The 13,704-nt window shown below is 46.7% G+C and overlaps 2 protein-coding genes across 2 annotated transcripts in view; one reads left to right on the top strand and one right to left on the bottom strand.

Annotated features, from left to right (window-relative positions):
• Nucleotides 1–7,144, top strand: part of LOC119453347 (mpv17-like protein) — a 32,762-nt gene extending 25,618 nt beyond the window's left edge. Inside the window, 1 exon segment of the mRNA XM_037715389.2 lies at nucleotides 268–7,144. Within this exon segment, the coding sequence (XP_037571317.1) occupies nucleotides 268–297 (30 nt within the window). The 3' untranslated portion in view covers nucleotides 298–7,144.
• Nucleotides 1–13,704, bottom strand: part of LOC119453350 (probable aconitate hydratase, mitochondrial) — a 327,347-nt gene that overhangs the window by 100,307 nt on the left and 213,336 nt on the right. The window lies entirely within an intron of this gene.

The raw sequence follows: 13,704 nt of genomic DNA, 5'->3' as shown, positions 1-13,704 counted from the left end.
ATGGAAAGAAAAGATTAAAGAAAGACGGTGCAAAATACGATTATAAGACCTACGGTGTTCGGTAGTCAGACCTCTGGCGAACGAGCACCTACGTCTTATATACTCGTATCTTGCACTGTGTTAACTTTTTAAAGTCTTTTTTTTTAATTTAATCAGGCTGGCCAACGTTAGATGGGACCCACGCATTATTACCTTCCGAGTCTATAACGAACTGTAACAATTCTGTCTTTGAAAAGGTCCGTCTCTTTTGTTCTCCGATATACGCAGACCATTAAGACCCAAAAGGAGGACGCCTAGAGCGGCGACCATCGGGGGATTGACGTCACTACCGCTGACATCAAGCTGATCGCGCGTCCGGACGTGACGTCACCGCATCCGAGGGAAAAAAAAAAGAACCTTACAATGGAACGACGTCATGTCCGCAAGGAAAAAGACCGACAGTTTGTTACCGTGCCTCTAGTCGTCCGGGCGTCAATCAAAAGGCGCGTGTACCGCGGAGTGCCTTTCTTCGACCGAACTGTTATTTCTTTAACGGGTAACGTTCGTCGTCGCCGCAAAGAAAAAAAAAAAAAAAAAAAGAAGTGCCTACCGACTGAACGTTGACGCGCTTCAAGCGATATGTATAGCCTCGTTATGTACTCTACTCAGTTTTCGCGAAGCGTAGTGTCTTGGTGAAGTCGCCACTTTGGTGCTAACGTGAGAGGCTTGAGTTGGGATACTCGCGGATAACTTTCTGGGTGACGGTGAAAGAAAAGCCGCGTAAATGAAGCGCGTGACAGCATCTCCGCAATGTAGTCCCACAGACTCGTTTTGCGATTGCTTAAACTGGGGAGCAGGGAACATAAACATCTCGTTTACTACAGCACTCACAATAAAATTGGACATAAAATACACCCCGTGTTGTTAAATTTAAATTTAATTTTCTTCAGCTTTTGATATTCCGCGTTTTGGCAAATGCGACACCGTCGATCGCACGTAGTAAGGCTAAACTGATACCGTATCTGCTCAAAAAAAAAAGAAAGAAAAAAAAAAAAAACCAGAAAGCGCTGTTAGACGCGGCAGGACTAGTTGGCGCAGTAATACACGTGCTAAAGCTCCACCTCTTTAGCTTTCCAACTTCACTGCCACAGAAAGTTGTTCGCGAGTGTGCTTGACTGTTTGTCCTCTTTGTAAAGTGTGCTTGCAGTGTGCAGCAGGTTGGGGGAAAGAAGCTGCGACGTTTGTACTGACCTGTTGCAAGCACCGTAACTGCATTATTTTGCTCTGGCGTTATACAGTCATTTATATTGACAACCAGCCGAAATAGAAGCTTTTTGGGAGACTGTTTCTCGCGCATAGCCGCGACGTAAGAGCGGGATTGGACTTGGTCCTGTTTATGTGTCTCGGCGTATACAGATAGTGCAAACGCCATAAGTTTTCAACAGAGCTTGCAGGGCATTTTGGTTTCTAGATCACTCTGCGCCTTTATCAGCAGCCGTGCCTATTTGAACGCTACATAAGCTACATGATTTTTCCTTGTCATTATATCATTTTATTTGATTCTCTGTACAGCAGTGTTGTGACGTCTATATAGAGTATACAAGATGCCCGTGGTGAGCGGCTGGCGCACTCTCGTAGTTGTTAGGCTTAATGGACGCAATCCTAAACGATCGGGTTCATGCGCCGTCTGCTACCGTCACTAACGCGCTGCATCTGTAAATTATGGAACATGCTGTGTCATGCGCACGCGCACTCACTTACGTGATCTGCCAGAAGACTTTAGCAGACGACGCGGCAGCGGGATCAGGAACTTCATCCACTGAATCTACCACGAGAGTGCGCTTGCAGCTCGTGCAGAGTAAGGCTCAGTGCAGAGTGCTTTGCCTGTTTACCGGCCTGCACGTGATCCCGTGTTCTCGGTCATAAAATATCGTGACTGTACCACCCACGAAACCGTATCGTATACAGCCGGCGTCAAAAGTTTACGGGACGCGGGAGCTCGGATGATGATCTGGATAATTCCGCAACCTTGGACACGCATCCCGGAATTTAGACATCCAGCCTCGACGGGCACACGTGACCACTCAGCACAGTGATGCGCTAATTTAGTGGATGCAGGAAAAAAATGTAACCGTGCGGAAATGCAACTTTTTCACGAAACCCGCGTCCCACAATCTTTTGACACCGGCTGCATTTGTCTCTCATCTCTCTCTCTCTCTCCTGCCTTCGTGAGTGACGGTCTGTATGCTCAAAGTTAAAATGCATATCAGCAGAGTCTTTTGAAAGTTATCACATCATCAGGTGTTACTAACAAATAATACCTGAGTTTATCGGGGAGTGTTACCGCGGCTTATCAGTGGTGTCCATGTTCAGCGTCTCGACGTCGGATTGTTGGTGAATTAGTGCCACCTGCAGCTTAGTGGCAGGAGTTGCGTGTCGCGCGAGTCGATCGTTCTGTCAAGTTAAGGCAGTGGTTAACCATTGTGGAAGATTAACTTAAACATTTACGGCGTCTCATCTGTGCAATCTTGGTGGTCCTACTAGAGGCTACGAACTGCAGTGTGTCCGGCGAAGTCTGTTATAGAGCGGAGTGCATAGACAAAGGCATACGATCGAACCGCTGTCTTCAGTATATATATACATAGATGTGCCTTTGGCGATGCTTTACTTTTTAGTATACATTAGGATTAGGCTGTATATACTTAGGCGGCTAGTCCTATGACGTTTACTTATTGTAGATCAAGATTGGCGCTGTGGTTAACCTTCAGCACTTGTGAGGATGTCGTAGTCAAGCTTATTTCGGGTATATTAGTACCTTTGTACTCCGGGGTAGTTTTCACCTCTGCACGGCGTACAAATATTTGAGACTATATAAGCCTCTTTACGGCGTGTCTAACGTATTGCTCGTTTATATTTGTAAGCGTGAAAAGTTTTTAGCAAGAGTTTTCCGCTTGTTAAAGAAAGTAAGGCGCAGTGGTGTTTATTCCACCACACAAACCATTTCTAAAACTTCCGGGCTGGCTTTTTAGCAGTGCAAACGTATATGTCGGCCAACAGATTGTTAAAATGGTGACAATTTTAGCAATGCCCTCGCGTTTGTGCATTCTTGGCGATTATGTATATGTACAATGTGTTCCTGCAGCAGCAGGAACAGGGCACGAGATGCACCGATAACCATCATTTCAATTTAGGTGGTCGCTACATTTTAAGGCAAAGCTGGATACCAATTTGCATAAGAGTCAGTTATTGCTATATATAGTATACTACATAACAATAGCTCTAAATTTCACTGCCTGTAGCCAAGTGTATCGCGTCCCAAGTGTAGATAGTATCAAGTGCCTGTTACCGCAATGGCCATCCTTACAGAAATCTCTAAAACTTGAGCAGACTATTCTCACAAATAGCGCTGAACTTGGTACGACTAGCCGAAGTTGTATTAACAATATACCGACAAGCACGTGACCGTTGGTAGAGCTGAGTAAACGGCTGGCACATAGCAACTTCAGCTATGGGACAGAAAATGAAAGGGCGTAACGTTACGATACAAGAAGATGGTGGAGAAAGCAAAACGCGGGTGGCTGATGTTAAGCGGTTGAGATCAGGAGAAAGGAAGTGCATAGTTCGGCAAGTTTTGTCATTCGTGGTACAGATAACTGGCGGTACTCGACAGAAACAGAATGGCTGCTAAATGAAAGGGTGCATGTTGTCGAGAGCGGTAGAGAATTAGATGGTGTGGATAGACTGGGAAGTTTGCAGGCATGGTGTGGAGTTGGGCTGCTTAAAATAAAGGCTAGATCGATAGGAGAGGGTTTTTTTTTCTCCTAGGAGTGGACAGTAAAATGACCTGACGATAATGATGGCGGTTATTGTGGTGGTGGTGGTGATGATGATGATGATGATGATGATGATGATGATGATGATGATGATGATGATGTAACATTTCGAGTCAGTGTCACACCGGTTCTTGTCGCCCGTGCATTCGGCGTAGACGTACAGTGAGCGCCAATACTTTTTTCAAGTGCCTTTGCTTTGCCTCTGTAGTGCCTTTGCGTCGATTCTCGCGCCTCGTTTCGTGAGAAATCTGTTCTGTGGTAAGCACCGCCGGCCTTCTGCCGTGGCTCTTCCATTTTTATCCACTGCTAAGAAGTGCCTGTATATTGCCTTGTGTTATCTGATGATGAATACTGCTCGTACTGGTGCAACACAGTGCAACACGTATGTATCTAGTGCAACACATACAGGAATAGAAGGTTCACTCTGTGCTGAAATTGTAAGTGCTCTCCGGGGAAAAAAAAAAGTACGCTTTCGCAGAGTCTTTTGCTTTTGATTTTTCATTGTATTTGGTATGAGCAGCATCGAGTTCGCACAGTGCGAAAGAAGGCTTGATGTCTGAAAAGTCGGAAGTACATGCTGCCAAATTCGATCTCCACATTAGGGAAGGTTAGTGTTTCAACTTAGTGTTCCCGCAAAGAAGGGAACGCTAAGGGTCAGTATTATCGCTCCGAACGAGCAATATAGGACATGCAGGATAGTGCGGTTTCGCGAACGTGTTTTCAAAAGCTCGCAGTTCCGGTGAAGGGAAACTCCGGTTTGCGTATACGTAGCGGCAATCTGTCCTGTCACCAGTTTTCAGCGTTGCGCCTCATAAGCGTATCGTAAATTAAACGAATTGGCTTGCCTACGGAAATTCGAAATTTTTAATCTAGAAAGTTCTATAAAGCATTCTATTCGGTCGCAGTGCGCGCGAGTTTCTAAAAAAAAAATACCATCTCGGCTCTTAGCCGTTTTGGCTTAAGAACACGAGCCATATGAATATTAGTGCAATCAAAGCGTTTATCAGTTGTGGTGGGCGCGCGAAACACATTGCTTGTTACGTCCATTTCTTTTCTATAACTCCACGTCCTTCGCGATGTATATTCGTCACCATGCAACTTTACTAAAGCGCCAAGTTTGCAACACTTGTCGCGGAAAATCGTTGAAACAGTTTTAATCGGTGTTGTTCGTTACGGTACACTTTGGCTAGAAATATAACGTAATAGCGCGGAAGGGTGGTAAGCATCATTTGAATATAAACTCAAAAGTAAGTATATAAGCATATAACTTGAATCAATCAAAACAATATCTGCGGCTATGATTTTACCACTATACTTTGTTATCTAAAGCGTACAGCTATAGAAAGAGCTTCTCCTGAAAAAAAAAATATAGAAGGTGAGACATAAGTTCCCTTTACGGCCAAGGCTTTGAAACGAACGTTCCCAGTCTCACTGCATGAGAATGACTTGCAGAAAAGGAGTACAGGTGCCTCTATTCGAAAAAGCAACTGGCCGTCCCATTCTATTTTCTAGAGTTGTTTTACACCCCAAAGGGAGTATATGTTCTTAGGGACTGGGCAAAAGTATGTAGAGTAAACGTATGTACTCCATCAGGGAGCATACGAGAACTCTCGGAAATGGAGTTAAGTGAGGGGACAGTCAGTTACTCCTTCAAGGGGAGTGACCGGTACTATTTTTGTGGAACTTTCTTCACCTTATGGATTTCTGCAGAACTCCGTTTTGTAGAGGTCTTGTGCACCCCAACGTGGTGTCTATTACAAGCAAATGCGTAAACAGGGTGTTTCATTTTAGCGGCACCAAATTTTTAAAAACTGCCTGTAGCAGATAGCACAATTATAATCCTTGATCTAGACTACTCGATGAGGCGGCCATTACTTCCACGAGAAATCAAAACGCCTATTTGAATAATGACCACAATTACGCTAATTAACTTTTAAAATAATTGTTTTACAGCACATCTTTCAATCTACGAAATATCGCCGCTGAGTTCGCAAAGCGTATCCACTTGGAACGAATGCTCAGGACTGAACCAGTTTCGCGATATTAATTTTCAAAGTGTCCGACGAAATGCATGGGCGTTCCAGTTAACTTTTTGAGGAAGACGCTGTTTTATGCATTGAAGCACAAAGTTAACTGGAACGCCCATGCATTTCGTCGGACACTTTGAAAATTAATATCGCGAAACTGGTTCAGTCCTGAGCATTCGTTCCAAGTGGATACGCTTTGCGAACTCAGCGGCGATATTTCGTAGATTGAAAGATGTGCTGTAAAACAATTATTTTAAAAGTTAATTAGCGTAATTGTGGTCATTATTCAAATAGGCGTTTTGATTTCTCGTGGAAGTAATGGCCGCCTCATCGAGTAGTTTAGATCAAGGATTATAATTGTGCTATCTGCTACAGGAAATTTCAAAAAAATCTGGTGCAGCTAAAATGAAACACCCTGTATAATAGGCACCCTTCATCGTAGAGAGTACGAGACCTCTCGAAAATGAAGTCAAATATGATGGCACAGGGAGTTTATTCGATAAGGGACGCCGATATAGTACATACTCCCTTTCAAGTGAAACCTTACGTCTTGCGGATTTTGGCAAGACTAATTCGCTCATTCAACATTCCCTTTGCATCTAGTGTTCAAAATGTTTATCCTCTGCTGATTGGCTGTTGGCGGCAACTTTTTGGAACGAAGTGCTCCAAGTTCCTTGTAAATTCCGCCTTCAGGCTTCGGGGTTACTGTAGAGATACTTAGGGCTACTATACTTTTCAGAAAGATTGAGAGAAAACAAAATGGTTATATATTTTTTATTTTTTATTTGCGTATTCTTTACGGGCTCCTAATTGGAGTATTGTGTTAGGGGGACGATACATTGTTATTGTAAAAGATAAGAGTGCGTGAATACGGGCAAACAAAAAAACAAAGAAACAGGCGTTATAGAAAATGTTTCAATTAACCTCAGATTACGATCGATTTTGTTCTATTTCAGGGGCTTCCTTGCGATCTAAGGTACAATGCGGTAGTCCGAGGAAAAAAAGTAGGTAACTGGCGGAAACTTGGTCGCGTCAGTCCAGGATTACCTGCTGTTTACCTTCAGCTGGCAATTTTTGGGGATGCTTGTTTCGCTTTAGTGCTTAAGTTTACCGCATGGTGCGCGTGATTAAAGTTTCGAGCGTTGCACGAGGTTTCAACTATACGGAGAGTTATCTCCGACCCGTCATATAAGTATGTGCTGAGACTACCGATGTGTACCGTCGGGTTCGAGCTGTTACCCTCAGTCCGTTTAACTTTAACAGCTTTTTGTAGTGCAGAGTGTCAATAAAGACGTGTTCTACATCCCGCCTTATTTCTTGACGATTGGTGTTGTTCAGTGGCACGAACGTGTAGCGTAACCGTCTTGTCGTCGTCGGTGGTGTATCACGTACCGCGCCTGCGACGGGTGCGCGCTGTCTGATGTGGTTGTGTCCAGGGGCAAAGGCTGCACGGGCAAAAGTGCTTAGAGCTGCCAGTGATACGGGCAGTCCAGACTGAACATTTCTGTGTGGTTTCGCGTGAACACGAGGCATTACTCTGGTTTCAGCATGATGCAGACGTGGGGGGGGGGGGGGGGGGGTATTCTGTATGAGTCCACCTAGTGGACTGTCCATTTCGGCTGTCGCGATTGGCTCCACCTGCATGAGCGAGATGGAGCCAGCCAGTCTCCTCGCTCTTGCTGCTGGAGCCAGTCAGAGACAACCGAAATGGACAGTCCACTAGGTGGACTCTTACAGAATACCCCCCCCCCCCAACCTGCACGAGTTTATTGAACCACTCTAATATGCCCATTCACTCAAAAAAGAAGAAGACGAAGTATCGATTGCGATAGCAATCTTTAGTGGACAGCTATATACGAAGCAACGATAGTAGTTTCATCGGCCGTATAAGCTTGTAAACATAGGCATACTAACTAAATTAACAAGCATGGTGTCACGCGCGCACAACCAAACATGAACGCATCTCAATCAATCAATCAATCAATCAAAAGATTTTATTTTCAACATAATAGTTGGGGGTCACCTCAGGCGAAAAGCGGCAAAATGCAGCTTGAAGATGCCTGGGGGCCCGTACACAAGGCAGCATGCACAAAATGTATAGATAACATGCACAAAATACAGCATACATAACGAGCAAATGTGTTTGAGCTCAATGACATAAAATGCTAATAAACATAACCAATACATGCACTTAATACGCATCGGTGTTGCTAGAACGAAGAAACTTATAAATACATCATATATATATATATATATATATATATATATACAGCACATTAATAATTGGTAAAGAAGACAAATAATAATAATAAAGGTACTCAAAGATATCATGTGAAAAAAAAAACATGGCAATTAAGTAGAATGAAATGAAAGTGTAGGGGTAAGAAATGGATGGCAGCGCTTAGTACGGTTCTGAAATAAAGTATTCGCGCAACTGTTTTTTAGAAACGTTGTTAAAATCGATCCCGCGCTGCTGAGATTTGTTAAAAAAATATGGTACATTGAAAGTCCGTGAGTGCTTGCCATAAGATGTGCGCCATCGCGGTATCCAACCATCTCTCGTGGCCTCTAGTTCGAGGATCGCCTATTTGTTTTTCCAGCCTGGAATGACCGTTAAAATTTTTTTTGATTTTATTTGAAAAGAAAAACGCGTGCAGCAGGCGGTACTGATAAAGCAGCGTGGTGTTTATAATTTTATAGCGGAGATAGAATTCTCTGGTAGAATGGACGTACGAAACGTTAGGAACGCACCGCATCGCTTTCTTCTGCAGCAAAAATAATTCTGCGCAGATTTGTCAGCGTAGTTCTTCCCCACACAAGTGTGCAAAAGTTTACGCTAGCGTGAAACAGTGCCTTGTATATTTGCGTCTTGACCTTGCTAGGAAAGAAATGGCGGCACCGCGATAGCGCTCCCGTAGCTGAAGAAAGTGATTTGGCCCGATAGTCAATATGAGCTGTCCACGTCATATCAGCAGGAAAGATGACGCCTAGCGATTTGTGCTTTTGTACAACCTCGATTGGAGTCCCGCCAAGACACAGGTCTGCTGGTAGAAGGGCGTGTTTGTTTTTGGCCCTAAATAAGATGGCTTTAGTTTTACAAGCGTTGATCTTAAGAAAGTTATGATTCGACCACTTCCAAAGATCTGAAAGTGTTATTTGAGCTTTCATGAACACTTCATTTATCTCACGGCCGGTTGCGAACAGACTTGTGTCATCCGCGTACATTACAATGGAAATGTCGTTATTTGCTTGAGTAACATCGTTTGCGTACACATTAAAGAGAAGCGGTCCCAGGAGGCTTCCCTGTGGAACTCCTGAGTCAACATTTTTAAAAGAGGACATGCAATTATTAATCGTGGCACATTGCTGGCGATCATTCAAATAAGTCTCAAACAAGGAATAAGCGACTCCACGTACACCACAGCAGCTAGTACAATTTCTGTAAGAGAGCATTATCGTTTAAATAACCAAAGGCTTTTGTGTAATCTATAAAAACACCAAGAGTTACTTTGTTTTCTTCGATATTGCGAATAATAATTTCTTTCTGTGTTATTAAGACTGTTTCTGTTGATCTTCCCTGGCGAAATCCATGCTGGCAATCGGAAATGATGTTATGTTGGGTAAAGAAGTTGTTTAATCGGTAAAGAATGATTTTTTCAGGACCCTTCGAGAATACTGGGAGGATTGATATGGGTCTATAGTTAGTGAATTGGTTCCTTTCACCGCCTTTACATATAACAGTCACTTTTCCACGTTTCATCGCAGTTTTCACCACTCGACGACCGCGGAAACTCGCTGTCAAAGCGCTGGATTGAGGAAGCACGGCAGCAGCGAGCGAATTGACCTTCATCCCGCCGCTCGCATCAATGCGAACTAAGCGGCGAAAACACAGCGCAGGGAGGGAGGACTCTGCCCCCGCCGCAGGTGGCTTTCAAGCACGGTGAAAGAATTTCAACATACAACCGCCTGGGCGGAAGCGCGCGGCGTAGTACGCGGCCTCCTCCCTCCCTACCCTCCCCCAGGAGCCTTGCAGCTCAGCGAGCGCGCGCGGTCGCTCGGGCGGCGCAAAGTTACCCCCCCCTCGCCTCCTCTCCCCAACACTTCCTCCGGAGCGTTGAGCGCGACTGGAAGACGGCGCGATTCCTTCCCGCTTCGCTGTCTTGCTTGCGCGAGATGGAGCCGCGATCGCCGGCTCACCCTCGCCCGCTTTCACTCGCACATAGAGCATACAGCGCACGGCGACGATTTTAACGCGCGTGGACTTTATACGGAACCTCACGGCGACGGCGACGACAGAAATGCGCAGAGTAACTCGATGTTCTGCTTCCGTGCGCTAACTCTGTTAATCGCCTGCATTCCACCACCGTATGTTATCTGTTCGGTACGCGACTTGGCGTGGCACGCGTGCTAGCAGAGGCATAATGCGGGGGTGAAGGTGCATAACCGACCTAGTCAGCAAACGAATCCCACGAGAACAGCATCGGTGGTTCTCGAGAACCGCATCCTACCGAGAAACGCAGCATGATGTCACCGGTCCTTAATTTGACTGCCCGCAGTACGGTAAAAGCGGGGCGGGGCCTTCACGGGTGATATCAATTACTCGGAGGGAGCCTTCACTGGAGCGGGAAGTGTGTGTGTGTGTGTGGGGGGGGGGGCGAGGAGGTGGTGGTATGAACACCATCTTATGGGATAGGGAAGGGCCAATATTTTTAGAACAGCGTTACGCAAAATTCGCCCGATGCCTGGCGGCGCCCGTCGCGAAGTTACATCGGTCATAAACGCTCCCATATACTAAAATACGTCGGATGATAGCTACTTTAGGAAGTGGTTGGAAATAACAAAATTGGTTCGAACCACGTGAACGAGACGTATACTTTACTACTTCAGTGAAGTATTGTGATGGAGTGTCAGTGAATATGTCAATGTTACATAATTTCATTTCTGGGGGCTTTCAGGCTGCATAGAAATTTGAGATCGTAGGATGATGATTTGGTACACTTTCTAGTGAGTGCTTGTAATTACAGACTATAATTAAATTTGCCCTAGTGTGTGCAGTCACTGATTCAGGCGTCCTCCGCGGCCCGACACTGGCGGCTTTCTTTTGGGGGCAACTGTCCTATTGAAAAAGCCCGCGCCATGAAATTCCTTCGAAATGCTATGGGCACAACAAAACCCTGAAAGGGGAGTCTGGGGCACTCATACGGCGGCAATATCCCATGCAGACCCGAGGTTGCATATACCATGCAGACCGAATATCCCGAGGGTATGCTTGTATGTATTTGTACGTAGCCAAGATCGTTCTTGGCTACGTGAAAGGTTTTCACCGACACACACACCAGGTATTTATACAACTCCCTCCCCCCCCAACACCCCCCCCCCCCCCCCCAGAATGATCGCGACCGACATCCCCCCCCCCCCAAAAATTATTCCAGACCCCTCCCCCTTCCCCTCTTGCAGACAGGCACTCATCCTGGAAAAAAAAATTACGCTGATCTTATGCACTGTGGCAATAGCTTTACGAAATCTTTACTCTTTGCGTAGGTGGACACTACGTGGCCCTGATTTTGTGGGAAAATTTTTATGTTCAGCGCGCAGACGACAGTGCTGCACATGCAGGGAGCGCAGAAACCTTGACGTCGCGGCAAACGCAATACGCGTCCGTGTATTTTCGTCTATGCAACTGCCGGCGCCCAGAGTTGCGCGCCGTGCTATAATCATGGTTAACGGACATCTAGAGGCATTTCACCGTCGTCACGCGCATACCTATGTTCGGCCGTACACGCTCCGTCGCACTGGATCGCTGCTTCTATTTGCCGCTATCAACGCAACTAGATCTACCCATCGAAGCTCCCCAAGGAATTCTTCACTTTAAATATTGACCAGCTCGAGCGTCCGCGGCCACAATCAAACACCTGTTGTGGACATGGCCTGGGGCGGTATTCTGTAAGAGTCTACCTAGTGGACTGTCCATTTCGGCGACCGTTGATTCGCTGCTGCTTGACGTGCAGGAAGGAGACTGGCTGGCACCTTCCTGTACGTCAAGCAGCAGCGAATCAACGGTCGCAGAAATGGCGAAACGGACAGTCCACTAGGTAGACTCTTACAGAATACCGCCCCTGGTCTAAATCAGATACGACGGCGCTACCTGCAAACAGTGGGTCTTCATCCCACGAGACCACCGGACACTATGATTCATGGCTCTATGGGATCGACCATCGAGCTTTATTGATGTTCATCGCCAAAACCGGCCTACATTTGTATATTTAGTAGTTTATGCCGTTGGGTGAACTTTCGAAAAAAAAAAGAGAAGATTAAAGAGATGTATGCAAAAATGCCGGAATGAAAAACGTGTATAGCGTACCCGAATAAATCAAGCAGGCTAGGTGACTGCGTGTCACCGCCTCCATCCAAAGGGGATGCAAATAAATCATGATTGGGATGCCGTGCTTGTTAATTAAAAATTTAATTATGGGGTTTTACGTGCCAAAACCACGATCTGATTATGAGGCACGCCGTAGTGGGGGACTCCGGAAATTTGGACCACCTGGGGTTCTTTAACGTGCACCTAAATCTAAGTACACGGGTGTTTTCGCATTTCGCCCCCATCGAAATGCGTGCTTGTATCCATAGAGTTGCTCACTATATATGCTTGCATCTGACGACTGGGACGCCCCAGAGCGGCAGTGACCAAGCGTGTCATGCCTATTTATACAGGTGTCACTATCATTAAACGGGGATTGTACGAAGGGTTCTTCGACTGTACACTTGGCCTTCCTTCCATGTCGTCGGCCGACGGCCTGCGGCGCAATCCAGCTTGTTCTGCGGCGGCGCCTCCGCCGCCGCTCGGGCCGCCGTCGACGAGGCGAAAAAGGACTTCTACTGCTGCTGGCACTACTTCCGAACCTTACCACTGCTACAGTACTACTGCTTCGGATGATGCTTCTGCGATGAACGCCAGGGACGTTGCTGCTACTGAGCAATGCGTTTTTTTAGGAGGCATTGCTACTGATCGAGACGTATCCCTGTTCTACTACTGCTGCTGCGACGCGTCCATGTTGAAGCCCACGCTGTCTATGAAGAGCCTCGTCTGGTCCATTATACTACTGCGACGACTTGCACTACGGACTTCAGACGCTACTACGGCAACGCGTCCCCACTTCCTGCGACCGCGTCTTCGGACTTGGAACGGCTCGGACGCTACCCGAACGCTGCTGCTGCGACGCGTCCGCTACATGCACGGACCCCAGGTATGCCTCGTCTGCTGCGACGCTCCTGCGGATACCCGTGTGTGTCCATTCCTACTATTGCTTCGGACCACGGACGCTGAACGCTGCAGCGCATTTTATCGATGCATGACGTGAGCTTAGACGCTGCCAAGACATAGACTGCTCGGACTGCCGAGGCCTAGGACACTGCGATCTTACCTGCGTTTCAGTGTACTCCTACTCAGACGACGACCATGCTTTGTGGAATTCCGCCGCCGCCTTTTCTGCAGACGCCGGGTCCGCCCCCCATACCGTGGGCGAAGTGGCGTCGCGTTTTCCAAGTCTAAGTGGAACGGGCCGGAGACACCACTCCCGATTTCAAAAAGGATGCTTCTGATCGCCCTGGAGGTTCAGGGCCTGCATACATATTTCGAGCTCCAAGAGCCCCAGACGCACGCGGGGAAGACCAAACATTCATCAATCGGGGAGTCCACGGACGTGTACGAGGAGACGCTAAATATGCTGGAGCGACACTTCGCAACGACATTCAATGAACCGCCAGCAGAGGAGGAGGAGGAGCAGAATGGTCAGAACTCGGGGCAATATTTACAGCATCGTATCGTGCCACGGGTCAAGGGCTGTGACATGCGCGCCGCGTAG

Source organism: Dermacentor silvarum, chromosome 5, assembly GCF_013339745.2.
Source record: "Dermacentor silvarum isolate Dsil-2018 chromosome 5, BIME_Dsil_1.4, whole genome shotgun sequence".
Lineage (NCBI taxonomy): Eukaryota > Metazoa > Arthropoda > Arachnida > Ixodida > Ixodidae > Dermacentor > Dermacentor silvarum.
Note: the sequence above shows the minus strand (reverse complement) of the source record. Positions and strands in the feature narration are given on the sequence as shown.